At 35.6% G+C, this 27,805-nt stretch overlaps 2 protein-coding genes and 1 long non-coding RNA gene across 13 annotated transcripts in view; 1 reads left to right on the top strand and 2 right to left on the bottom strand.

The window, feature by feature from the left end:
* Positions 1-2,709: 2,709 nt before the first annotated feature.
* LOC114523010 lies at positions 2,710-12,827 on the bottom strand. Of its 8 annotated transcripts, none has more exons than XM_028543811.1 (4): positions 12,687-12,827; positions 8,604-8,707; positions 7,129-7,130; positions 2,710-3,825 (listed from the first exon to the last, which is right to left on the bottom strand). In XM_028543811.1, exon 4 carries the CDS (start codon positions 3,818-3,820, stop codon positions 2,774-2,776), a length of 1,047 nt encoding a protein of 348 aa, XP_028399612.1. In that variant the 5' UTR covers positions 3,821-3,825; positions 7,129-7,130; positions 8,604-8,707; positions 12,687-12,827; the 3' UTR covers positions 2,710-2,773. The 8 variants fall into 8 exon arrangements, with proteins under 8 accessions (XP_028399612.1, XP_028399613.1, XP_028399609.1 ...); XM_028543812.1 differs by lacking the exons at positions 7,129-7,130; positions 12,687-12,827 and adding exons at positions 11,080-11,243; positions 11,965-12,044; XM_028543816.1 differs by lacking the exon at positions 2,710-3,825 and adding an exon at positions 5,344-6,950.
* Positions 11,791-27,805, top strand: part of LOC114523014 — a 56,485-nt gene continuing 40,470 nt past the window's right edge. Inside the window, exons 1-4 of one of the 2 annotated variants that reach the window (XR_003686976.1) lie at positions 11,791-11,859; positions 14,001-14,084; positions 16,193-16,326; positions 17,175-17,248. This is a non-coding gene — a long non-coding RNA (uncharacterized LOC114523014). Of the gene's footprint in view, positions 11,860-14,000; positions 14,085-14,366; positions 14,451-16,192; positions 16,327-17,174; positions 17,249-27,805 lie in introns of those variants that run through there. The other variant, XR_003686977.1, reaches the window with a different exon arrangement.
* LOC114523005 lies at positions 18,003-27,596 on the bottom strand. 3 transcript variants are annotated; one of them, XM_028543802.1, is made up of 2 exons: positions 27,471-27,596; positions 18,003-19,461 (listed from the first exon to the last, which is right to left on the bottom strand). In XM_028543802.1, exon 2 carries the CDS (start codon positions 19,454-19,456, stop codon positions 18,317-18,319), a length of 1,140 nt encoding a protein of 379 aa, XP_028399603.1. In that variant the 5' UTR covers positions 19,457-19,461; positions 27,471-27,596; the 3' UTR covers positions 18,003-18,316. The 3 variants fall into 3 exon arrangements, with proteins under 3 accessions (XP_028399603.1, XP_028399604.1, XP_028399601.1); XM_028543803.1 differs by having other exon boundaries at positions 18,003-19,501; XM_028543800.1 differs by lacking the exon at positions 18,003-19,461 and adding an exon at positions 20,743-23,069.

A 27,805-nucleotide genomic window follows, 5' to 3' on the forward strand; every position in this document is an offset into this window, starting at 1 on the left:
TATACATACAACCCATCCTTGTAAATAAGTGTAATTGTCTGAAGATGTTGAGAACAATACAAGGAAACGTTTGCAAATAAATTTTACATTTTTTCATACGTCTTGTTTGAAATTTTAAATTTCGCTTTCCATCTGTTCAATCGTCCTGTCCGAACTGAAAGCGGTTGTCAAATTAGGCCATGAAATCATAAGTAATTCGTGGCAAATTTGAATATGAATAAGCATATTTTTACTCACCCTAGCTGCATGTATATATGGCCTTATGGGGGATGTTGGTTATGTGGAGCGGTCGGCAGTGTTGATTAGAGTTCGGCGTTGAGAGCTTGTTCAAATAGAGGCATTGCATGGTAGAGAAAAATACTTTATACTCTTTCTCTACATTATGCAACAAGTTGAATAAATTATTTATCGTTTTGCATGGATTATGCACATGTAATACAAAACTCGCTATATATAACATCTCAATATTAAGCTGCAAATGTGGTATAACAACTGCCTAAAATGAACAAAACATGCATTTCTCGACGTTTCGACCTGAGGGCCTTCGTTAGTATCTCAATATGAACTCTTTTCATGTACGTACCTCTACTTCACTTAAAAAACTTCAAAACAGAACTAACAGAACACATTCTTGCCAGCATTTAATTCGTTGATCAATTAATCTATATTGATCTTGAACGTTTGGCACATGCGAAGTTGCAGTTGTCGAATTAACAGCATGATGTTAAGTTTATATGTCATTATCTGCAAATTAACCTATTATACGCGTATACTAACCTTAGTTTCCCTTATAGCTCAGTCAGTTTCAAATTGTTCCTCCAGGAATCCAGGAATTGTGTTTATTTTATTCAAATTTGTTGATCAGTGATCTTACGTTGTTCAGGTCCAGATTATACCGAGATCATTCAACTCCATGATGGACGTCGGAGCGATTAAAAGAAAGCTATAATACCGTAAGGCTTTAATACCAAGATTGCATCAGTGATGTCAAACTTGTATTTGCCAGCAACTCAGTATAATTTGGTAAGTGTATATATATTATATATGGCCCGGTTTCCACTGTCAAATTTTCTGTGATCACTGTTGGAATTTTCAAACAACAAATGCCAAGTAATTTAGCTTGTAGGTACACCACGTAAGTATTTAATACTGCAAAGCTTACCGTCCGTTAACCTGGGCCTTCATCAGTGAAATAAGCCCGCGTCAACGGACCGGAAGCTTTGCAGTATTAAATACTTACGTGGTGTACCTACAAGCTAAATTACTTATCGACTGTCACCATGCAAACATACAAGAATATTATAACAAATGCCAAGTTTGCTGAAAATATTGGAGGAAACTGTAACACTAATTAATATATACTGAGATTAGAACTTTGTATTTAACAACGCAAAATTGCAACTGTGATCACAGAAACTTTGACAATGTAAACCAGGTCTAACGCAAGTATGACCTGTACTAGACAGTGGCGTAACTTTTGTAACTTGTAAGTGCAATAGCTTAAAATAGAAATCCATCGGCAGAACTGAATATATGAATATTCAACCCCCCCCAATTTTTGTTCTGGCAATTATAAATTATAGGTTCAAGAGGAGCAACTTTAACTTAATTTGTACTAGATAGCCCCACCAATTAGATCTAAACTGTTCTTCCTAGAGGTCCAGTAAGGATCATCTCTTATTGATCCAGTGTTACTACAGGAGGAAACCTAAACTAAACTAACTTTATTTATACTGGATAGCTCTATCAGTTCTGAACTGTACTTCGTAAAGGTCTAGTAAAGACCATAAAATTGAACGCAATCTATGCTAATTATGCATGGTTCCAGAGTTGAAAAGTCACAAAATTCCTTTTGACACACGCACACCTAAACATGTACAACAGTATATAAATTCTTCTGCGCAATCATCACCTTTTGTGATTGTACTATACATCTAAATGCAAACGCGAGTGCTGTAATGCAAATGCTGCATTCTGATTTGGCAGCGATACTTGCTATCTATTAGATTAATATGACGGTTAAAGAAAAAGCATTTTTTCTTCGCGATTTTAAACAGTAACATTCTCTTCGAAGCATTCATTTTCTGGTTGTTATTAAAAATTAATAATCAGGTTACTCGTCTCTGCCTTTGCCAGTTATAACTTCGTTTAATTTTCTTGAAATTTCATTGCAAACAAGAATAATCAAACAAAAAAATTTTGCAATGAACAATAGTTATTATGACAAATGCTGTGAGCATTTCTGCTCTTGTCATTATACAACACGATCAAGACTTTAATATTCAAACTTTTTTTATTCTTATAGTATATTACCCGATTTCTTTATGTCTGTATAGTTTAAGATGTGCGAGAACGTGAAGATATAGCTGGCCATTTATTGGACCTGTCGCGATATCTTCAAGATTTGTAATATAATGTAATTGTTAGACATTTAGACAGCATTTAAAGTTCTGGCAGTTTTAAATTAGGTTCAAGAGGAGCAACTTTACCTTTATTTATACTTGATAGCCCCATCAGTTGTAAACTGTTCTTCCAGGTTCTATACCAGTCTACGCGAGTTCTAAACTGCATAGTTCTTGGTGAACAGTTCTAAACTGTTCTTCCTAGAGGTCCAGTAAAGATTATCTCTTTTTGATCTAGTGTTACTACAGGAGGTAACCTAAACTAAACTAACTTAATTTATACTAGATTGCTCTATCAGTTCTAAACTGTTCTTCCTAGAGGTCCAGTAAGGATCATCTCTTATTGATCTAGTGTTACTACAGGGGGAAACCTAAACTGAACTAATTTGCTTAAATTTTGGTCTATCTTGTCCATATGGCGGTGGTGGTGTTTTTTGGTGTTCACTTTCTTGTTCAGAATGTTCTTGTGATGCTGATTTTTTTGCAAGTGTTTTTTCCAACCATTTGTCCACGTAGTTTTGGTCCGTATCCTCGCTGGGAAGTGCCTCGAAGTCTGAACTAACAGCAGGAAGTACTTTGAAGAATGCATTGCAGAGAGATTTAATTTGCCTGACTGAATTTGTAATCACATCATAATGGCACTTTTTTTTTTCTTTGGTACTATCTTCAAATGATTCAAGTTCCTCTAGAATGACTTGAAAGAACTGTGCTACATTTTGAAGACCATCAATGAATCTAGACAGTGCAGGAATAAGATTCTCAACCGCAATTTGTACTGCATTTCTGTTGATTTCGTAATTCGTTGTTGAAGCAACTACACGCGCCTTTTTTTCAGGTGTAGACCTTCCGTGGGAAGAAGGCGAAAATATTTTTTTTACAAAGTCAGGCATGTAGCCCGTGGTGTTTTTTTCTCCGTTATTTGTCGTTACACTGCCTTCTTTGTGTTGGTCTTCATATTCTCTTTCTTCGTCTTTACACTTGCTTGTTAACTCTTCCATGATATCTTTCGCCTCGGTTTGACGTATCTTCAAGGAATTCATAATTGTCTTGTGCATACCTAAGACCTGCGTTGCAATGTCTCCTTGGGTTTTTGTATTTTCTAAAATGTCTGGTAACATCTCGCACCAATTTTTATACTTCAAACCCTCGTAATTCTCGAAGTATTCTTTTATAGACCTTATGAAATTTGTCGTTTCAGGAAGGACGCACTTCAAATACACCATTGCATCTTGTCTTGTGTCATCTCGAATCTTTCTGAATTTTACAGCAGCGTCGCTATTACCACCAACAGCTTGGTCTGAATAAAGAGCGCGGAAACTCAAAGAAACCTCACGCATGTCTTCTGGAATTTTTTTCAAATTCTTTTTTAACTCGTCCACTTGGCCTTGGGTCACATTGTTATCCTGCAACTCCGACATCTTTTCTGTTGTAAAAAATGAGGATATATACAGAGCTAAAATTTCGGCTCTCAGCACTATGGAGTATAATCTATCAGTATCAATATTATTACAATACATCAAGTTAAAAATTTCATTGTTGTTTTATTGGTTTTGCACAATAAGATTTTAAAAAATTCCATTTTCTGCGGGAAGCTTCGTAACATCCGTTTTCCTAAAGTGAAGCACCATTTTTGACTATTGCGTACGCAAATTTTTCCAGGCTATAGCGACGTAGCTTTGTTGACACCTGCCGCTTTCACCGAATAATTATCGAGTAATTTTGGGCACATGTGAATGTATTTTCCTCGAGTGCGGGTGAAGAAAGCGAACTGCTTACATTATCATTTGGGAGCACTTGCCCCCCTCCCAAAGTTTTCAAGGGGCGAAAGGTTCCCTTTTTGTGATGAAAAACCTCTTTTGAAGCTAATGTTATTGTGAAAAATCGACCTACACGTGCCCAAATCGTTTTGTAGAGCATAAATATAAACCACACTAGTGATGTCCGTGCAGCTTGGGCAATAAAACCGTCCCTATACACACTTTCAGCTGCCCATATAATTAACCAAAATTGCCTCTGAAAGCTGGTGCCCCCCCAATCTCTGGATGCTTCCTACGCCCCTGCTGTGTTAACTTCTACATATATATCGAAGTGGAGCCATGGATTACACCTCAACCAGTCGCAGTATTTCAAACTGAAACAATCGTTGATTTTTCAGTGTCCTTGAATGCTATATGGAGAGCCTATGCAGGATAGTTTAGCAGATGTAGCTACTGAATGTAGCAACTCCTCGCCATTTCGAAACAAGTAAATAACTTCCTAGGCTAGCCAGAAAAAGCTTATATTATAATGACCTAAATGATAGTCAGATGCTTAAAAAATATCACTATATAGTTTCATGAGAAAAAAAAACTAGATACAAAACAGCTCAGATACATTTACTAAACTTTCAAGTTAGTGACTCGACAAACGTCGTTATCGGAAAATTTTTGGCAAATTACGAGGGAATTCTTTTTTATTGAGTTTGTTTCGTAATTTTCCGATACATCGCTCCCAAATTAGCTTTCCATTTTCCCTAGCTCAATCTCGTAATTATATATAATTGGATATTAGACTAGAGTGACCTACTGTCATCTAAATAGCATGGGTTGTAAAAAGTTGATTAACATTTGGCAATTTTTCAATTTAGCGTGTGAATGGAAACTCATGCAGGAAACAGCCGATATTGAGTGATGTCCCTCAAATATTTGGGAATAATCCAGGACCAATTGTTCGGCATAACCTCGATTAAACCGTAGTGTTCTCAAGTTGGGGGATCTCTGCTAGCTCCAAATCTGTGATTTCATAGCTTTTCGTGCATGTTTAAAACGGTTGAAAAAATCACTATCCGGTGGATAGCGCTATTCACCGTTCACACAACCCGCCCCAGGACGTTATGAATATTTGGGCAATTTATTTGAATTTTATGCCGTGTTTTTCTTACCAATAACAAAAGCAATATGTTCAAATTTTATTATAAATTTTGTTAATTGTCACATCCCTCCCTTCATACGCCCTTGTGTGTATATTTGTGCTCTTGTCATTACTCTATTCTCATTTAAATTCTAATATATAAATCCAAGATTATATTTTACAATCATACATATCATATAATCATCTTGGTACCTATCTAGCTCGTTTGAATTCCAGTTGGTTCCTTGTAGAAGTATTTAATTATATAAATATTTAATTATATGATGATCTTCTAGATTTTGTTCGGAATTTGTGAATTTTTAAACAAAAAGTCATGTCATATTTCTGGTGGGTTTTTTCTTATTGATCGTGTTCTGGTAGTGTTTGCATCTTTGTTTGGTTCTTTTATTTCTAGTAGAAAAAGTTCTGGTTATGCTAGCTTTGCTTATGGTCCAATTTCCAGTACAAAAGGTTTTGGTGGTGCTGCTGTTTCTGATTGTTTTATTTCCAGTATAACATGTTTTGGTGGTGGAATTACTGATTGTTTTATTTCCACTGTAACAAGACTTGGTTTTACTGGTGTTTTTGGTTGTTTTAATTCCAATATAATATGTTTTTTTGGTGGTGGAATTTCTGATTTTTTTATTTCCAGTACAACTTGTTTTAGTTCTTATGGATTTTCTGGTAGGCTTAATTTCAGTAAAACATATTTTGGTTGTGGCGGTATTTCTGATGGCTGCATTTCCAGAGTAACATATTGTGATTGTCGTTGTGCAGAACCTTGAATAGGAAGTGCATCAAAGTTGGTGGTAACGGCTGGGAGTGATGAAAAGAATATATTACACGCAGCTTTTATACCACTGGCTCCGTGATTCATATTGTCATAATGCTGTTTCATTTTTTTTCTATTTTCCGGCTTTTGAGTATCTTTGAACGATATTAAATCTTGTTTAGTGACTGTAAAGAAACCTGATATATTTTCCAAGCTTGCAATAAATTTTTGAAGCTTAGAAATAAAGGTTTTATCCACAATTTCTGCTGCGTTTTTGTGTGGTTTTGAACGAGCTTTCGCTTTTTGTGCCAAATCCATCTTTGCTTCAACAGACTGTGTACGGAAAGGATACGTGATACGATTTAAGATTTGGAAACTATACTTGTTTTTTATTTTGTCTGCCTCTCTTTCGTATTTCTTACATTCCTCTTCATACTTCGTTTGTAAAATATGGAACTCTGCCGAAATCACACGTGCCTTATCTTCACATTTTTTTAACGGAACCATGATATTGTGGTACAAATCTAACAGTTTCTCCACATCGGTTATCAGAGCCTCCGTTTCAATTAAAATAGATGGTAACATTTTGCTCCAATCGTCAAATGGAACGGTGTAATTCACGAAGTAATCTTTAAGAGACCTTATAAAATTTGTCGTTTCAGGAATGACGTGTTTCGCATACACGTTTGCATGCTGTGCTGTCTCGTCTCGAACATCTTTGAACTTTATTGCGGCATCACTTTTATCATCAAGAACTTTGTGTGTATAAAGGGCTCGTAAAGCCAAGGAGAATGAACGCGTGTTTTCTGTCATTTCTTTAATATCCTCACCTGATAGTACTATATCTTCTTCACCCACAATGTTTTTTTGCGACGCCGCCATTATTTCTGTTAGTAAAAAAATTAAGGTAATGCAGAGAAATTTTATCTCTGGACATCATAGAGCCGAAAGGTCTTTTCAGTATAGTTTGGATCACGAAACTTTACTACATAGCAAATATAGTTAAGATTTTTCAACTTGACCAGATTTCTTTTTATGAGCCAATTTCTTTTTTTTCGCCCTGACTTCTCTTAATATTTGTATTCGGGTATTTTTACCTGAACAACTCTGACGTGCGCGTATTTCAACCCTGCGTTGAGATCTAATTCTACGATAGAAAACTATATATAACACCGAACTTTGTTGTTTTTTAGTTAAGTTCGAAGTTGACTCAAAATCTTTGTGATTAGCTAATCTTTACACTAACGATATAGCAAATTTTTGCTACGTATGCAACCGCACGGTCGTAATATTTTCCTATATATAGACCTATATATAGAAATGTGTGAACGCCTTTTTACACGCTGTGTTCTGAGTGTTAACAGACTCCAAATATTTGTAGTCTAGGAAATAAGTTTTTCACCCGTACAGGCCGGTTTAATTGTACTGGTTTGACAACTGGTTTTTAATATTGACAGGTTTACTAGTACTTTTCCAGCATGTATGAATATCAACGAGACACGAATAGTTTACATGAAGATTTATTTTTACCCTCTTGTTTAATTGAAACTGATGCCTTAAAAATTGAATATTTTTGCGATTACCCTGTGGAATACGATATTTCATCATTCTGCTGTGCATAAATCTCACACATATAATAAAACCTGATATCGAAAGTGAAAGATAAAAAAGAAATCTTCCTAACGAAAGCTTGGATGCTTCGTAAAAAACCCCTTTACTTTTAAACCTTCTTATCTTCTATTAAAAAAAATGCTGCTAATTTTTTAGCATCTTTAAAGCAAATTATTAGTCAAATATCGTGAATGTTTTACTAATATGCTGTACATTCAACTGACTAAAATCAAGTAGACGAATGTTGAGGAGTTTAAAATTTTGAACTCCTGTGTTTGTTTTTTTTATACGAGTAGTTTCCATATCTGCATCCTTGTAATGTAGTTAAGTATGTAATGCCATGCAGTTATATATACTGCCCGGGTTTTGTAGTTTATTATTCACAAACCAAACTATTTTATTTCATCACCTGTAAATTCATCGAAAGGTGTCTGTTTTTACGACATATGAAGTAACCGCTCATGTTTTGTGTGAACAAATTTTTACTACATGCATGTTTATACAACCGACCTCTGATATCAATATTTTAATATCAAGTGAACACCTTTTCCATATACACTGTTGGTATATTACCCCCAAAAAATTTTGGTTCCGTTAATTGTTTAAGAGGAAGAAAAATAATCATTTCTTACTGGGCAAAAAATGATGGGCAATAACATATTACTAGAATAAACATGTCCTTATATGCTATGTCTATGAGCTAAAAATTTGCATTTGTCCTGAGCAAGGGCTAATCGACCATGACTATGTACAATAAAAGTGGATTAATAAAATTCTGCAATACATCATTAAAATACTTTATACCAAAAAAGCCAAATCCATGCATGCAATTTTACTCATGGATATTTCATCGAAATCAAATTGTTTAAAACTAACTAATAAACTATATATCACTTTATAACATATTAAGGATTTATTAAAATACCTACTTTTTGTCTTTAATTCTTGTAACCAAGCCAAAATGCAAACTTCTCGTCGACCACAAACTATTAGAAGTCTTCCGAGTGTTAACTGATTCGAAGTAATTTGTAGTCTAGGAAATAAGTTAATTTATCTTAGCAGTTTCGTTTTAACCGTACAGGCTTGATAACTGGTTTCTATTGACACTTACTTGACAGGTTTAGCAGTACTTTTCCGGCATGTAGATATTAATATCAATGAGACATGAATTGTTCACGTGAAGATTTATTTTTACCCTGTTGTTTATTTTAAACTGCATGCCTTCAAAAAAGATACAGCAGAAAACATAGTTTTTTATTCTTTGCAGTTTCATTTTTAACCTTACAGGTGCTAGTACTGGTTTCATAACCGGTTTTGTGTACTGGAATAGCATGCATGTAGCTGTTTTTCCGTTGTGCATATATGCCTATAAATAAAGACATGAAGTCTATTCACGCGAAGATTTATCTCTATGGTTACGTTATAGCGTAGCTCAATATTCAATGTGAAAGATATATATGCTACAAGAATCTTGCCTACCAAAACCTAGACTACCTATATAGCCAAAATGACACGCAATGTGCACTAGAGTGATGACTTTTGTGTCGTGAAAGATGAATTCTGGTCATTTTTTAAACAGCGAATAATTTAGCAAACTTGCCGCACAATAATACCGTGATAAATCTTGCGTTTACTGATTGAAAACCATGGAATAACCAATAGACGATGTCAAGAACTCAAAGTTTATCTGAAGGTTATTGGGGGTTATTATGAAAGAAGGTTCCATATAACTGCATTTTCGCCGGGAATAATAGCTCTACTGGCTCTTCTCTCCATTTTGTTAGAACTTTAAGAAAATAACATTAAATACCTGCCATAGTCGTCGAATTTCAATTGTAAGTTGGCTCACAGAATATCTGCAGTGATTTAAACTTCAAATTCGTTCAGTTTCAACTTCAACTTATACTGTTGTTCACAAAATTATCCAAAGTGTTTGAATGTCTGAGTGAGCAGATTCCAAGTGCGTGTCTTAGATGTACGTTATTTTTATATAGCTATGCACTTTCGTTTTTAACTATACGGGTGATACTGGTTTGACAACCGGTTTTGCTGACAGATGTTTATTTCCCTGTAAATATTGCACAATCATTTATGCAGGTATATTAGCGTCGTTCTTTAGAATTATTTCACGAAAACACGTAAAACTTTAAATTTATATACGCTGATCTTAACACAAATAAATATTTTCATTTATAAAAATAGACAGAAGTCAACATATATTATTCACTTAATGTATGCTCCCGAGGGAAATAGTGAGTTTTGTTTTCCCTAGAGCCTGAATGTTATATTGAGACTCGAGGGAAAACAAAACTCACTATTCCCGAGGTATTGTACATTAAGTGTTTTGTTACATAGGAATAATTTATGTGTGATTATATAAAGTGCATGCATATTTGGTGTAAACTGTTGCTGTAAGTTGTTGGTTTGCAACAATGGAATGGTTTATCCTTAACTTAAATCATCTATCGTGATTCGCTAAGTCTAGAACTATAACTAATACATTTATAGGTAATTTATCCACTGGCCCCTAGTGTTTATACAATAAAATTTTAAAGACCTGGAAAGGAAACTGGAGGTAAGCATGCTACACTATATATCGAAATATACTTGGCACCTATATATAACTGTTTTTCTTCCCGTTAATTAAGACAATGACACTATGTATGAAAACATTCCATACCTAATTTTGCTTTCGAATTTCAGTTGAAAGTTGTCTCACGATATATCACAACTGATTCAAACTTGTAATTTATAGCTTCGATACCGACTTGCTGTCGAATACCGTTTGATTTTTACTGCAAAAATATATTTATTTATTATTTGCAGTTTCATTTTTAACCTTACCAGTTCTAGTACTGGTTTCATAACCGGTTTTGTGGACTGGGATAGCATGCATGCATGCAGTGTTTTTCCGTTGGGTATATGCATATCAATAAAGACACGAATTCTTCACGTGAAAATTTATCCCTATTGTTACGCTAATTTTATAGCGTAGCTCTATATTCAGTGTGAAAGATATATGCTAGAAGAATCTTGCCTACCAAAACCTATAGGCTGTCTATATAGCCAAAATGACACGCAATGTGCAGTATGGTGATGACTTCTGTGACGTGAAAGATGAATTTTGGTCATCTTCTCACACAGCGCTAAGGCAAATAATTTAGCAGACTCGCCGCACAATAATACCGTGATAAATCTTGCGTTTACCGACTGAAAACCTTACTATTGAATAACCAATAAACGAATGTCAAAAACTCAGATTATCTGAAGGTTATTGGAGGTTATTATGCGAGCAGGTTCCATATAACTGCATTTTCGCCGCGGACAATAATAAGTTAATAAATATCAGCTCTACTGGCTGGTTTCCCCATTTTGTTAGAACTTTTAAAAAATAACATTAAATACCTGCCATAGTCGTCGAATTTCAATTGTAAGTTGGCTCACAGAATATCAGCAGCAGTGATTTAAACTTCAAATTCGTTCAGTTTCAACTTCAACTTATACTGTTGTTCACAAAATTATCCAAAGTGTTTGAATGTCTGAGTGAGCAGATTCCAAGTGCATGTATTCTGGGAAATACGTTATTTTTGTATAGCCACTTTCGTTTTTAACCATGCCCCACCTATATACGGGTGATACTAGTTTGATAACCGGTTTTGCTGACAGATGCTTATTTCCCTGTAAATATTGCACAATCATTTATGCAGGTATATTAGCGTCGTTCTTTAGAATTATTTCACGAAAACACGTAAAACTTTAAATTTACGCTGATCTTAACACAAATAAATATTTTCATTTATAAAAATAGACAGAAGTCAACATATATTATTCACTTAATGTATGCTCCCGAGGGAAATAGTGAGTTTTGTTTTCCTAAGAGTCTGCATGAATGTTATATTGAGACTCGAGGGAAAACAAAACTCACTATTCCCGAGGTATTGTACATTAAGTGTTTTGTTATATAGGAATAATTTATGTGTGATTATATAAAGTGCATGCATATTTGGTGTAAACTGTTGCTGTAAGTTGTTGGTTTGCAACAATGGAATGATTTATCCTTAACTTAAATCATCTATCGTGATTCGCTAAGTCTAGAACTATAACTAATACATTTATAGGTAATTTATTCACTGGCCCCTAGTGTTTATACAATAAAATTTTAAAGACCTGGAAAGGAAACTGGAGGTAAGCATGCTACACTATATATCGAAATATACTTGGCACCTATATATAACTGTTTTTCTTCCCGTTAATTAAGACAATGACACTATGTATGAAAACATTCCATACCTATTTTTGCTTTCGAAATTCAGTTGAAAGTTGTCTCACGATATATCACAACTGATCCAAACTTGTAATTTATAGCTTCGATACCGACTTGCTGTCGAATACCGTTTGATTTTTACAGCAAAAATATAGTTATTTATTATTTGCAGTTTCATTTTTAACCTTACCAGTTCTAGTACTGGTTTCATAACCGGTTTTGTGGACTGGGATAGCATGCATGCATGCAGTGTTTTTCCGTTGGGTATATACATATCAATAAAGACATGAATTTTTCACGTGAAAATTTATCCCTATTGTTACGCTAATTTTATAGCGTAGCTCTATATTCAGTGTGAAAGATATATGCTAGAAGAATCTTGCCTACCAAAACCTATAGGCTTGTCTATATAGCCAAAATGACACGCAATGTGCAGTATGGTGATGACTTTTGTGACGTGTGAAAGATGAATTTTGGTCATCTTCTTACACAGCGCTAAGGCAAATAATTTAGCAGACTCGCCGCACAATAATACCGTGATAAATCTTGCGTTTACCGACTGAAAACCTTACTATTGAATAACCAATAAACGAATGTCAAAAACTCAGATTATCTGAAGGTTATTGGAGGTTATTATGCGAACAGGTTCCATATAACTGCATTTTCGCCGCGGACAATAATAAGCTAATAAATATCAGCTCTACTGGCTGGTTTCCCCATTTTAAAAAATATATATAACATTAAATACCTGCGATAGTCGTCGAATTTCAATTGTAAGTTGGCTCACAGAATATCTGCAGTGATTCTTAAACTTCAAATTCGTTCAGTTTCAACTTCAACTTATACTGTTGTTCACAAAATTTTCCAAAGTGTTTGAATGTTTGAGTGACCAGATTCCAAGTGCATGTATTCTGGGAAATACGTTATTTTTATACAGCCACTTTCGTTTTTAACCACGCCCCACCTATATACGGGTGATACTGGTTTGATAACCGGTTTTGCTGACAGATGTTTATTTCCCTGTAAATATTGCACAATCATTTATGCAGGTATATTAGCGTCGTTCTTTAGAATTATTTCACGAAAACACGTAAAACTTTAAATTTAGGCTGATCTTAACACAAATAAATACTTTCATTTATAAAAATTAAAATTATTAAATAAAAATTTATTATATGGACTAAATTCAAAGTAACAAAAATTTGTTACAAGTGACAAAATTGTTTTGATAACTGGCACGAGTGGTCCAATTGTTTTAATATTAACCATGTAGTAGTGGTACAAAGAAATATTTAAAAGAAAAAGAGCCAACATGATGTTAATCTTACTTTAGCGCAGCCTGCACTTTACATTCACTCATGCGGACTGGCTGGATTGACTGGATGGTGTCACAAAATCTTCTTTTCTGTATATTTTTTGGCAATTACAATAGGCTATATCATTATTAGTATAACTGACAATACGTGACAGAAACTGACAATACGCGATACCTTGTACCTTAGAGTTTGCGCACGTGCTCTTTCTGACATTTAGTATTACGTGTAATATTTCAAACAATCTCGATGCAGTGACCTCCAAATATATCTGGAGTGTAAGAACGTTTGTTGTTCAAACTTATAATACGCCAGTCCAGTCTCCTCTCACGCGGCCAATGTGATGTTCCAACCAGCTTCAACTCGTCTTAAACGCATGCGCATAACGTACAAACACGCCAAATGTCCATGCATGACATAATGGCGGACAATTTCAAGTTGCATTCCCGTAATTAAACCTAATTGAAATCTCCGGGCGGAATTAGTAGCCTCGCCGGCTCGGGGATGATAAACATGCATGACGCACGCCTAGTTTTGGGCTGTCAATGCAAATACCTGCAGCTAAGGCAATGTTTTGAGTTTTAAGCCTATAATAGGGAAAAACCTTTACACTCCTCGCGGCTCGCCCTCTCAGAGTTTATGGTGAAACATCCTTCTAAGAACCATAACTTCTTGCCATAATGTTTGTGCGTAAAAATTCTTCGGCTATACTTAACTTTAATAATAGTACTGTCTGATTTCTTGTGTAGTTGAAACTGTGCGAGAAGCTGTTAAAAGATCTAATGCGGCATGAAGACAGCTGGCCATTTATTGAACCTGTTGACACTTCAGAGGTTTGTGGATCGATATAATTGTTATAATTAAGCGACATACATATGACCAAGCAACGCTTAGCTGTAGAAAGTACGCGTGGTCGTCAAAATATTCTTGTAAGTACGATGTGTTAAAATAACAACATTGTACGTACGCAATATACAGAGGGATATACGGATAATATATCCCCTCTAGACCTTTGAAGAAACACGTTTGATGGCTCAAAATGAAAAAAAGTATTTTCGAGCCTTTTGTTTTAAAGGTCCTTTGCAGTCATGCACATTCGGCACGCTACTCGCCGCTATGATTCCACAGGTGGCCTAAAGTGTGGCCCTGTTTGGCAATAGGCTTCGATTCATCAATTCTTCAGAAAGCCCTGTCAGAAGGTTTGTGTAAATTTCTTTGTTATTCCTGACTTATTTTGAGCACATCTGTTATTGTCTTTGACATCGTGATAATAAACTATTGCCATATTCCTTTTTCAAAGTTTGCGATGTTTATTTTGATCATTTTTAATATATATAGTGTCAAAAAGAGGTACGCTGATGGATGTATTATCTCAGCAGGTTCCATGCATCATATATTTTCTGCATTTTTGCAATGTAGCTAATTAAGTTATCGCCAGCTCTATTAGAAGAGCCTATTATCATATGAGGTAAATAAAACACAGAACGTATAGAACGTATACTATGTTCCCCCCTCATCGAATTGTTTTATTTTCCTCATATAATATAAAAGATAACGATTATTTTTAAATCCCTTTTCACATTTGATTAAGGACGCGCTAAAATGCCCAAATATAAACATTTATGCATCGGTATAAAACAAGTTATATAATCATCCCGCTGTCCTACCTAATTACCTAATTAACTGCTTTAATTTTTAACCAAATTAAGCTAATTTTAAAATCATCATCATTAGCTCATTATCTATAGTTAATGCAATCTCTCCAAGATTTTCTTTCAGGCATTTTTCGACGTAATTGTTGTCGTTGACCAAAAACGGAATTTCGCTGAAGTCGTTGAGAACGGCTGGAAGCACGTTGTAAAATGATCGAAAATTCGCTTTGGATTTATCTCCTTTTGAAGGCAATCCCAGCAAGGGAGACGCGATCAAATTCACACCAGGAAAAAAAGCAAGTCCATAGGCCCATCTTTTCTTTTTCTGTGCCGTCGCTTCTAACTCTTGCTTCTGACGATCATAATCTTTTTGTAGGTTTTTGAACTCTTTCATGATCATTCGAGCCTCATCCTCGCGTTTCTTGAGGGGAACCATCAGCTTTTCGTACTTTCAGTCCAACATTTCATACAAGCTTTTTATGGACTCTCGTTTCTTCCAGGATTTCCGGCAGCGTTTCACCCCATTCTTCAAAAGACAAGGATTCGTACTTATCGAAATATTTTTCAATGGAACATACAAAGTAATTGTTCTGAAGATGTCGAGAACAATACAAGGAAATGTTTGCAAATAAATTTTACATTTTTTATACGTCTTGTTTGAAATTTTAAATTTTGCTTTCCATCTGTTCAATCGTCCTGTGCGAACTCAAAGCGGTTGTCAAATTAGGCCATGCGGTCATAAGTTCGTCGCAAATTTGAATATGAATAAGCGTATTTTTACTCAACCTAGCTGCATGTATATATGGCCTTATGGGGGATATTCGTTATGTAGAGCGGTCGGCAGTGTTGAGTAGAGTTCGGCGTTGAGAGCTTGTTCAAATAGAGCCATTCAATGGTAGAGAAAAATACTTTATACTCTTTCTCTACATTATGCAGCAAGTTGAATAAATTCTTTTTCGTTTTGCATGGATTATGCACATTTAATCCAAAACTCGCTATATATAACATCTCAATATTATTGTACGTACCTCTACTTCACGTCAAAAACTTCAAAACAGAACTAACAGGACACGTTTTTGCCTATAAAGAGCAATTAATCCGTTGAATCTATATTGATCTTGAACAAGCATCCCTGATGTTAAGTTTATATGTCATTATCAGCAAACTAACCTATTATACGTACTAACCTTAGTTTCACTTGATTGCTCAGTCAGTTTCAAAGTGTTCCTCCTGGAATCCAGGGATTGTGTTTATCCAAATTAGTTGATCCGTGATCTCACGTTATTCAGGTCCAGATTATACCGAGATCATTAAAGTCAATGGATTTCAGAGCGATTAAAAGAAAGCTAATACCATAAGACTTACCAGGATTGCCTTCGTGATGTCAAACTCGTATTTTCCAACAGCGATCAGTATAAATTTGGTAAGTATGAACACAAGTAAGAGCTGTACTGCATGGTATAAAACTCTCGAGTTAAATATATCGAGAACCAACGATAACCTCAAAAAACTATTTAAATCTTTTTCATTTAAAACGATTCTAAATCTTCTATAAATCTAAGAGACTAGAATTACAAATTGCGGATGAAATACTTCGAGTAAATATTGCTATTGGCTTTAAATAACCACCATAGTTCAGCTGCCTATATTAAAAATCATGCCTCACATGCATGAGTGAAGAAATGATACGAAATTGCATATATTTGCTACCGAGCACAAAGCCAACACATTAAGCCTGATTAGGCCACCGACAATCGGCGATTTATTATCAGGATCACTGGAATAACTGTTACATCATTTGGGTGAATTTCCTTCGTCACTCGTCACCGCGAAAGAACGTCTTTAATATATGTAATGTGATTTAGTAACACGTAGATATCGACAGTTATAGCCCCCCCCCAAACACCAAGCATAATTTTGACTGGGAGAAATATATATTCTCCTTGCTGGTTTCTTTTTCATCATACAGAACGATATTTAGAAAAGGGAAGATGGCAAAGTTCTGAGTTTTGAGGCCTATGGCTATAGTAGAGGCAACTCTAGCTAAAAGCGCTTTCAGAGATTATAGCAGGACAACCTACCTGGAACCATAACGTTTTAGAATGACAATCGTATTTGAATGATCTCACTATATATATATATATATATATATATATATATATATATATATTAATATATATATATATGCTGTGGACATAATACTGCATGCTTGTTTGTAAAAATTTTGCGGTTACACTTACACATAGTTATACCCGATTTCTTCATGTCTAGTTAAAATGTTCGATAACTTTTTGAAAAACTCACAAGATAGCTGCCCATTCATTGGACGTGCTGACATCTTCGAGGTTTGTGATGTAATTTTTATAGACATTTAGACAATATTTATACTTCTACGTGCCAGTTCTGAATTAAGTTCAAGAAGAACAACTTTAACTTTAACAAGACACCTGCTCAGGCGTTCACTCGGGCTACAGCTATTTCGTAGTAACATGGCATGTTCGTGACACCCGCGCGAGAAACGATCCTAGGACGATTTCGATTCGTTCGAAGACTTCGTGCTACCCACACGTGATTTTCGTAAACTCGCGACGCAAAACGAAAAACCGAACCCGAGTATTTATACTGGACAGCTCTATCAGTTCTAATTTGTTCTTCCTATAGAGGTCCAGTAAGGATCATCTCTTATTGATCCAGTGTTACTACAGGAGGAAACCTAAACTAAACTAACTTTATTTATACTGGACAGCTCTATCAGTTCTAAACTGTTCTTCCCAGAGGTCCAGTAAGGATTATCTCTTATTGATCCAGTGTTACTACAGGAGGAAACCTAAACTAAACTAACTTTATTTATACTGGATAGTTCTATTAGTTCTAAACTGTTCTTCCTAGAGGTCCAGTAAGAATCATCTCTTATTGATCCAGTGTTGCTACAGGAGGAAACCTAAACTAAACTAACTTTATTTATACTGGATAGCTCTATAAGTTCTAAATTGTTCTTCCTCTTACTAATCTAGTGTTACTACAGAATTAAGCTATACCTAAACCAACTTTAGTTACACTTGTTAGCTCTATCAGTTCGAAACTGTACTTCTTGGAGGTCCAGTATATAAAAACTATAAAAGTAATCGCGATTTATGCTAATTATGCATGGTTCCGGAGTTGCTGGGTCATGAAATTCCATTTTTTCCTTTTTTACGGCATGTAAAAATAACAACATTGTAGTTACGCGCTGTTAATTTAGCTGATTTAGGTGATTTAGCATGATAAAATTATTGCATGTTGATTGGTTAAAAAGGGTAGTACTGTACTTGACATAACTACCTTCTGTTTCTTTTAGTGGTCACTATGTTTTATTGTTAAAAAGCTCCTTAATTACTTTATCTTTTTCCCTGTCGTCGGGGACAAAAGTTTATTTACATGATGTTGCATTCACAACATTTTATTTGTGGTTCATTTGATGGTGTTTGTGATTCAAATTGTCCCTGTTCACCGTTTTCTGGTGGTACTTGTAATTCTATATCGTGTTCTGGTTGTGGTGGTGTTTCTGGTTGTGATTTTTCTTGTTTAGCATCTGATGTCGCTGCTTGTTCTGCCAGTTTATACCGAACATTTCCTTCCATTCCAATACTGGGTAAATTGTTAAAAGGTGCCCTATTTTCGTCTCCACAATAATCCATTTTCTCTAGCCATTTGTCAACGTAGTTTTTGTCGGTATCTTTATCGGGAAGTGCCTTGAAGTCGGTGCGAACAGCTGGAAGGACTTCGATAAATGCATCACATAGAGATTGTATTTCCTCAGCTGAATTTTTCATGACTTCATAATGAGACGTTTTTGAATCATCATCCTTTCTTTTTGTACATTCTTCAAACGATTCCATTTCCTTTATAATGACCTTAAAAAATCTCGCTACGGCTTGCAGATTATAAAGGAAACTGGACATTGCCGGAACAAGGGTTTTAGCTACAGTTTCTACTGCCCTATTGTTGATTTTGTGTTGCTTTTTGGAGGCATCTTTTTGGAGTGCATTCGGCCATTCTCTATTCTTTTTAGCTGCTTTTTGTTCTTCACACTTGTCTTCATATTCTTTACATACCTCTTCATCCCTACTATATAAGTCTGCCAACTCTCCCATGACTTCTCTCACCTCCCCTTCACGTTGCCTTAAGAGAGCTATGACTTTCTCGTGTTCACCTAATACTGTCTGCGCGAGGTTATTCCCGCTTTTCGTTTCGTTTAAAATATGCGGTAAGAATTCGCACCATTCCTCACAACGCGATTTAACTTCGTAGATCGTAAAGAGATCTTTAATAAAGCTTATGAGCTCATTCGTTACGGGAAGGATGCATTTCAAATACACCATTGCGTCTTGTCTTGTGTCGTCCCGAAACTTTCTGAACTTTACAGCAGCATCACTTTTACCACCAACAGCTTGGTCTGCGTAAAGAGCTCGCATAGCCTGAGAAAATCCATATATGTTTTTTGGCATCTGTTTCAAATTTTCACTAAATTCTCTCATGTGTTCTTGGGTCACATTGTCATTTTGCTTCCTCATCTTTTCTGTTAATATAAGGAAGCATACAGAGCTGGAATTTCATCTCTGAACACCATATAACAAAAAATCAGTGGATATGAAAAGCTGTTATGCAACCGTTTGTTAAACATATTTGTATCTGTAGCTAGCTATACGGATCTGTGTTGTGTCATGTTTGGGGCGTTTTCGAAACCTTTAGAGATCATGCATTGGGAATTGAATATAAAATAATTTTTGACAGTCAATTCGTAGGTTAAAACCTTTCGCGAAATAGATGCCGCAGAATTTAATTCATGAACTTTTGAATCGAAATAATTGGAATGCGCGTGACATAAATTTCCACATCTATGCACACGGATTTTGAATTACGTTCAAATTGTGCGCGCATGCTTTTCAAGAGTGTCCCGAACGGGTAAAATGGGAACTGAGATTGCACTATTTTTACGCTGGGAAAATATTTAAATTATATATATTGGGATTGGAATTTGACTGGGATTTTCGAAAATTCGAAGTGGCAAATGGGATTGGGACCTCCTCCTCTTTTAGTTGTTTGGTACACGCCTAAAAACGCTCAGGTTGATGCAAGTTGATATAAACAGGATGGAGCAATGTTGTGCTGCCCACATTGTTCAGAGTTGTTATCAATATTGAACAATATTGTTGAAACTTAATCGGGTGTAACAATATTGTTCAATATTGATAACAACCCTGAACAATGTGGGCAGCACAACATTGCTCCATCCTGTTCATATCAACTTGCATCAACCTGAGCGTTTTTACGCGTGTATAATACAGTTTGAAATTTTTACTTCATGAGACTGCCCTATAAATAGGCCAGATGGCGTAGGTCAATCTTAAAAATCTTAAAACGTGATTCTGATTGGCCAGTTTTGTCACTGACTACTCGTTTGCATATAAGGTTATTAAATACAGAATCTTCATTAAGATATTAAGGTAATTGCACGCTAGACAAGTAGAACTTGATTATGATTCGTTTGCATTTCGAGAGCAACAGCTGATAATGTTATATTCAAAGTAGACAAATGCACTTAGAAAGTTCATTTGAAATGATATACAGTGATATATCTGTTGGATAACGGGAAAAACCCTGAGGGATTAGAAATCCACAGTGTCAAAAGTCAGGAGTAGTATTTTTCCCCCCAATTTCTATTGCACGTGGATCATCAAAATTATCTGAATGAAAACCACAAACTATGTGCACGAAGGAGAATACTCTCAGACATTGTTTCCACAAGATATATATTTCAACGTTGCACAAATTTTAAGTTAAGTAAATGGACATAAACATTATTGCATACATGGTATGTTAAGAGTTCTATTCTATCATTTGTATTTATTCTAATAATGCATTGTTTCGCCAGCATGGCAATATAATATATAATATAACGTAATATTTAACAATTATTCGCCGAAAGCGAGGTGGTTATCGTGGAATATTGACCGAGACGAATTTAGTAATTTTGCACAAGTGAATTCACAGAAGAACTGCATTTGTTCGCTTATCTCTTTGTAAGAAACGTCCACAAAACGGCTAGCCGCCATTTTGAAATTTTTTATATTCACCTGAAGGTGAATATAACAGCATAGTACGTCAAATTTGACCAATCAGAATTTGTTATATTCACTTGTGCAAAAATACTAAAACGTAATTTACATACTTTGTTGACAAAATATATAAATACAATTTCCAGCCATTATATAGCAGTTCTTTTAGCCGGCAACTGGTTGTGTATATAAAAGAGGTATGCCACATTATTCGTCTATCATGCACAATGGTTTCTTTGGAATTAGTTACGATTGATCAACCCAAACTCAGTTCTAAACTGAAGCTGGAATAAATTTTACTGCTATAAACAAAATACATTTAATTATCAATATTTTATTACGAGTTATATAAGTAGAAAATCTGTGTATCTATAAAGTTATAATCGTTCAAGTGAATTCTTGAAAAGGTCTCGAACTACAAGTCCCGTTCAATTCTGCTTTTTTCGAAATTGAATTTGTTAAGTCTGAATACATGATGTTCTAGGTGATCAAGGGTTGTTTTACTTTTGTACATTTCTTGTTCATTTATTTTGTGTTGTTTGTATTTCTGGTTGCTTTCTCTCTTGTCCATCATGAACTGGTTGTGTTGGCATTTCTTGTTGTTTTCTTTCGTTTATATTGTGTTTTCGTGGTGCGGGGTTTGATTGTTTTATTTCTAAATGCTCCACTGGTGCTGGTATTTTTGGTTGTTTTCTTTCTTGTCCATCATGATGTGGTGATGTTGGTATTTCTGGTTGTTTTTTCTTTCGTCCATCATGATATGGTGATGTTGGCAATTCTGGTTGTTTTCTTTCTTGTCCATCATGACTTGGTGATGTTGGCAATTCTGGTTGTTTTCTCTCTTTTCCATCATGACCAGGTGATGTTGGCAATTCTGGTTGTTTTCTCTCTTTTCCATCATGACCAGGTGATGCTGGCAATTCTGGTTGTTTACTCTCTTGTCCATCATGAACTGGTTGTGTTGGTATTTCTGGTTGTTTTCTCTCTTCTCCATAAAGACCAGGTGATGTTGGCAATTCTGAATGTGTTCTTTCTTGTGTTGGTCTAAGTGCTCGCATATATCTAGGGATTTTTTCCTCTGCAACACGGTAGAAAGTGGAAAAAGCCTCTTCAGTGTTCTTTTCTCGAAGGTCTGCAAGTGTTTTCTCAAACCATTCATGGACGTAGCTATTGTCAGTAGCTTCAGTGGGAAGCGCCCTGAGGTCGGTGCGAACAGAAGGCCATACTTGGGAGAATGTTTCACATCTTTCTCTCATTTTTATTTCTCTACTTTTCATCAGGTTATAATGAAACTCATTCGCACGAGGCTCCCTGTGCAAATCTTGTTCAACCATTGTAATGAATCCTGCAACATTTTCCAGACTTTTAATGAATTTACCAAGTGAGGGCATGAGGATTTTATCCACGATTTGTGCTGCATTTTCGTCAACTTCAAGGTTCTTTTCTGAGTCAACTGCTAATTTCTTGTTTTCACGTGCTGACTTCAACAAAGGATACGCAATGAGATTTACGCCAAGAATAGGCATGACGGCGTATGCGCAAATTTTTCTGTTGTTGGACTTGGTTTTGTATTTTTTGAATTCTTTTTCATGCTTACTTTTTAAGTCTACGAACTCTGCCTTGATCATTTTCGCTTCGTCTTCACGTGTCTTTATGGGAACTATCATATCCTCGTACATATCTACTACTGCATGTGCGAGATGTTTTAGGGCTGCAGTTCTCTTTAAAATATCTGGCAACATTTTGCACCACTCTTCAAACGAAGAAACTTCGTGATGGTAATACTCGAAATATGTGTTTATAGACTGTATTAATCTTTCTGTTATGGGAAGGACACATTCGACATAAACTATCGCATCTTTTCTTGTGTAATCTCTAATCTCTCTGAACCTCTTAGCAACGTGACTTTTATGAGTTTCATCATCTTCAGCTTCAATTTTTTTTGTGTAAAAATCTCGCATAGCCGAGGAGAATACCTTCATGTTTTGTGCCATTTCCTCTAAATTTTTGTCAAAATTGTTTACCCCTGCTTCAGTTACAATCTCACTTTGCGACTCCGCCATCTTTTCTGTTAGTAAACAAAAATTAAGGATATATGTATACATAGAAAGCTTAAAATTTTTCTTCCGAACACCATATAACCGAAAAATCTTTCGGTATATAAACTGTGAAATATTATTTTGGGTACTTTTATCGTCTATCTAAAGTTTTTTTTGACTGAGGGATTTTGGGAAAATGTTATCGTCGCTTTACAGTTTTTCTATGGGAATTTCGATCGAACGAAATTTTTTGCTTGATTTTCTTTCAAATCACCGTGTCGCACCGTGGGCTCACGTGGCCAGTACTTGCCCTGTGATTAGTTTGCTACACTGCACCGTGTCCGAATGTTACTATATTTAGTAAATTATAGTAACAATTAACCTTTCTCACGATGACGAATGTGGCGCCATTTTGGGGGTACTTTTTTTTAAATTTGTGAGCGCAAGACCTTGTCAGGGAGGCTGTCTTTAATTTTAGGCTTAATTTATTGTTTAAATGGTCTATGGACTCTTAAAAAATTCTTCTTACATTGCTATTATTGTTTAAACGCGTTTAAGAAAATTGAAAGTACCCCAAAAATGGCGGATATTCGTCATCGTGAGAAAGGCTAATTGCGCAATATTCTGCACGTTAATTGCCGTGTCAACTTGTTGCTGTGATCGCAGCTTCGAATTTACGACAAGCTTCCAAACATACTCGACACAATTCGGCAAGCTTTCGGGAAACTTTATAGTTCAGTGTGTTAACTAAACAATAATACTATGAAACGAGGAATATAATTGTGAATTGGAATGGGAATTAATTGTGTTAATATGACAACGATTACGAAAGATATTACTCCTTAATTTTGCTGTGATTCAAAGCAATGATATATACTTCTAAATAATGCGTTATTTAGTATCCATAAAGGATGAGGCCGTAAAATTCTAGATGGGAAAATCTGACCGTGGCTCGGGCCACTTTCGATACGGTCTGGATCCGTGCCTGTTGTGATTAACTTGACCAATCAGAATCGTTTTATTTTTACTGCGATTACACATAATAAGATGGTATTTTCTGTACAATCGCGCCCCTCAAAATTCCGTGGACCTCGGTATTGCGATGTTTTTTAAAGCATAAAATGCTATTTCTCTTAAAATACGAACTATATACCTTCCATTCTGAATGTCATTCTTCATATGGATATAATTAATTGTATTATTGAACTTTTACTTCGAAAGCGCTCGCCGTTTACTTAGGAAAATTCGCAAATCGCAGTCAATGAGAAACGGCTTTTGACATTTGACTCGAACAACAACATGACACTTGCGAAATATAATCCCTCGCACCGGCCACTCGTGCGCTTAGAGGAGCTCTCATCGAAGGTCTTTTCTCGACAGTTATCATAAATTGTCCTGATATATTTTATATGTTCAAACAACTTTCTGTTTTGGCTAGAAAATTCGCAAAACACAACCAGCGCTTTTGGCAATTATACGGGTGGGCGTTGAAAATCACCAACAGTGCGATTTGTCAGATTGTGAGCACAATTTTAATTTGTTTCTGAATTTTTTTCCAGGAGTTGACAATAAATTGTGCACAAGTATATAAATATTTTTATAGAAGTCATATTTGTCTCCAAAGAAAGAATAATGAGGTCGTTTATTACGTAACTGATTGCGCACAACCCCCCGGATAAAAAGTATTTTAGCTGATCACCAATCGCTGCATGAACTTACATTATTCAATACTGTTGACAGAGACGTGCCGGGCTGGAAGCGTATTCGAAATATAAATATTAAAGCCCAACATAGTGCCCAGGTAAAGCCATAAAAGACAATTAAACTATTTGAGAATAATAAAAATATATTTGGTCAGGTAGTAACGTTTCGTCTTAACTTAAGACATCTTCAGACTAAATGATAAATTACATGATAATTTGAATATGTAGACCAGTAATATATTTACAAGGTATCAATTTACAAAGGTTGATAACAAGGGCAAACAGTACATTCTCTCACGACACGATGACAATACGAAGTAAGAACTAAAATAAATTGAGAGGGATAGAGTTGCCTTGAACATTAAGAGAAGGCTTAAGTTTGGTGATGAGGAGACTCTCATGTATCATTGGCTCATAAGAGTCAGATGAGGAAGAGAGGATTCTAAATTCGTCAAAGCTTGCCGAGTGTCCGCAAGCCTTTAAGTGCGAATGAATACTGGACATAACAGTCATAACAGGGCTTGAGGTCTGTTTACCAGCGATAGATGATATTCCCAAGTGCTCTGATATTCTGGTATGTAGATGACGCGTGGTTTGACCCACGTACGACGCGGAACAGCATCGACACTTAAATAGATAAACTACACCAGATCTCAGGTACCTAGGGACTTTATCTTTGAAAGGAGAGAGTGAAGAAAGCCTTCTAGTTGAACGAAAAACAAATCTAACATCCAAATGCGGAAAAGCGGCGCTACAAAGACGGTTGATTTGGGTGCGAATCTGAATAGAGTGTAACCCAGTAAAAGGGAGACAAAAATAGATGATTTTCTCAGGCGCTGTTAGGATAGGTGGTTTTGGAACGAACGTATTATCGAGAAATTTTCGGACCAGACGGTCGAATAAATGCGAAGGAAACCCGTTGACTTGGAATAACTTTCTAACAATTTCGAGTTGGACGTGAAAGCTTTCATAGCTCGAGCAGAGATTGAAAATGCGATGGAGTAAACTCAGTGTTTCGGTCAAATAACTGCAAATTACATTTTTCGAATGCGCCATATATTCAACAAGAATGACTTGCATGGATGAGCTTTTTGCATGAAAAGAAACTGAATAATTCTACATTTTACTGCGAGCAACGTAATTATAGAGCGAATATGAAAATGAATATGAAACAGCGCAAAATTTGCTTTGTGACAGATTTATTCGGGGAGGTTGTGCGCAATCAGTTTATGTATTAAATGACCTCATTATTCTTTCTTTGTAGCCAAAGCAGAAAGTTGTTTGAATATATAAAATATATCAGGACAATTTATGATAACTGTGGGGAAAAGACTTTCGATGAGAGCTCCTCTAAGCGCACGAGTGGCCGGTGCGAGGGATTTTATTTCGCAAGTGTGATGTTGTTGTTCGAGTCAAATGTCAAAAGCCGTTTCTCATTGACTGCGATTTGCGAATTTTTCTGAGTAAACGGCGAGCGCTTTCGAAGTAAAAGTTCGATAATACAATTAATCATATCCATATAAAGAATGACATTCAATATGGAAGATATATCGTTCCTAGTTTAAAAGAAATAGCGAAAAGTATTTCGCTGATCACAAACCGCAAACATGACGGTGCATAAAGTAACATTTTAGTCATGCAGCTTCTGCGAATTTTCCGGACTTCATGTTTTGGCGAAATAACCTAAAAATACATTTTTCGAATGCGTCATATATACTCAACAAGAATGCCATTGATGGACGAGCTTATTGCATGAAACAAAACTGAGTAAATAAACATTTTACCGCGAGCAACGTGATTTTAGCGCGAATATGAAAATTAATATGAAACAGCGCGAAATTTGCGTTTGTGACAGATTTATCCGGGGGGTTGTGCGCAATCAGTTTACGTATTAAACGACCTCATTATACTTTTTTTGGAAACAAATGACTTCTATAAAAATATTTATATACTTGTGCACAATTTATTGTCAACTCCTGGAAAAAAATTCAGAAACAAATTAAAATTGTGCTCACAATCGGACAAATCGCACTGTTAGTGATTTTCAACCCCCACCCGTATAATTGCCAAAAGCGCTGGTTGTGTTTTGCGAATTTTCTAGCCAAAGCAGAAAGTTGTTTGAACATATAAAATATATCAGGACAATTTATGATAACTGTGGGGAAAAGACTTTCGATGAGAGCTCCTCTAAGCGCACGAGTGGCCGGTGCGAGGGATTTTATTTCGCAAGTGTGATGTTGTTGTTCGAGTCAAATGTCAAAAGCCGTTTCTCATTGACTGCGATTTGCGAATTTTCCTAAGTAAACGGCGAGCGCTTTCGAAGTAAAAGTTCAATAATACAATTAATTATATCCATATGAAGAATGACATTCAGAATGGAAGATATATAGTTCGCATTTTGAGAGAAATAACGAAAAATATTTCGCTGATCACAAACCGCAATATGACGCTGCATAAATTTATATTTTAGCCATGCAGCTTCAGCGAATTTTCTGGACTTCGTTCTTGGGTCAAATAAACTCAAAATATCATCAAATAATGCCTGATGCATTGATCAAGGATGTCTCGCAGAGAAAAATCTATTGCATGAAAAGGAGCGCAGTTATTTCCACATTTTGTACGTCAGATACCCGGCTATTTTCATATTCATGTCTCGCACCTAAATAAACCGTTTTCCTCTCCGGCGGTTAAAATATATTACTGTATGAGATGGTAACATTTAAATACCTGCTTTTCGTCTTTGATGTCCTTTAAAAATTGACTTCCAAAGTATCACCACCGAAACTTTTCAATTCTTTATTCTTGGATGTAGTTTATTTTTATAACAAAAATATTGTGTCGATCACCAGACGTTGGAACGTGTGTGAGCAGATTCTAACTAATGTGTTTCCCCAAAAAGTAGGGTATTTAATATTTGCAGTTTCGTAATTTTCGTTTTTACCTGTATACCGGTTGGTACTTGTTTTAAAACCGGTTTTAATTGACAGCTCAGCAGTATTTTCCCGCATGCATATGCTAGCAATGAAGGCATGAATCCTTCACGTGAAACTGGTGAAAACTGA

Source organism: Dendronephthya gigantea, unplaced genomic scaffold (genome assembly GCF_004324835.1).
Source record: "Dendronephthya gigantea isolate DGI-Jeju-01 unplaced genomic scaffold, DenGig_1.0 000026F, whole genome shotgun sequence".
NCBI classification, from domain to species: Eukaryota; Metazoa; Cnidaria; class Anthozoa; order Malacalcyonacea; family Nephtheidae; genus Dendronephthya; species Dendronephthya gigantea.

What these genes read in the sequence shown, in the direction of transcription:
- LOC114523010 (XM_028543808.1), bottom strand. Translation starts at nt 3,820, where the DNA reads ATGTCGGAGTTGCAGGATAACAATGTGACCCAAGGCCAAGTGGACGAG.
- LOC114523005 (XM_028543800.1), bottom strand. Translation starts at nt 23,064, where the DNA reads ATGGCGGAGTCGCAAAGTGAGATTGTAACTGAAGCAGGGGTAAACAAT.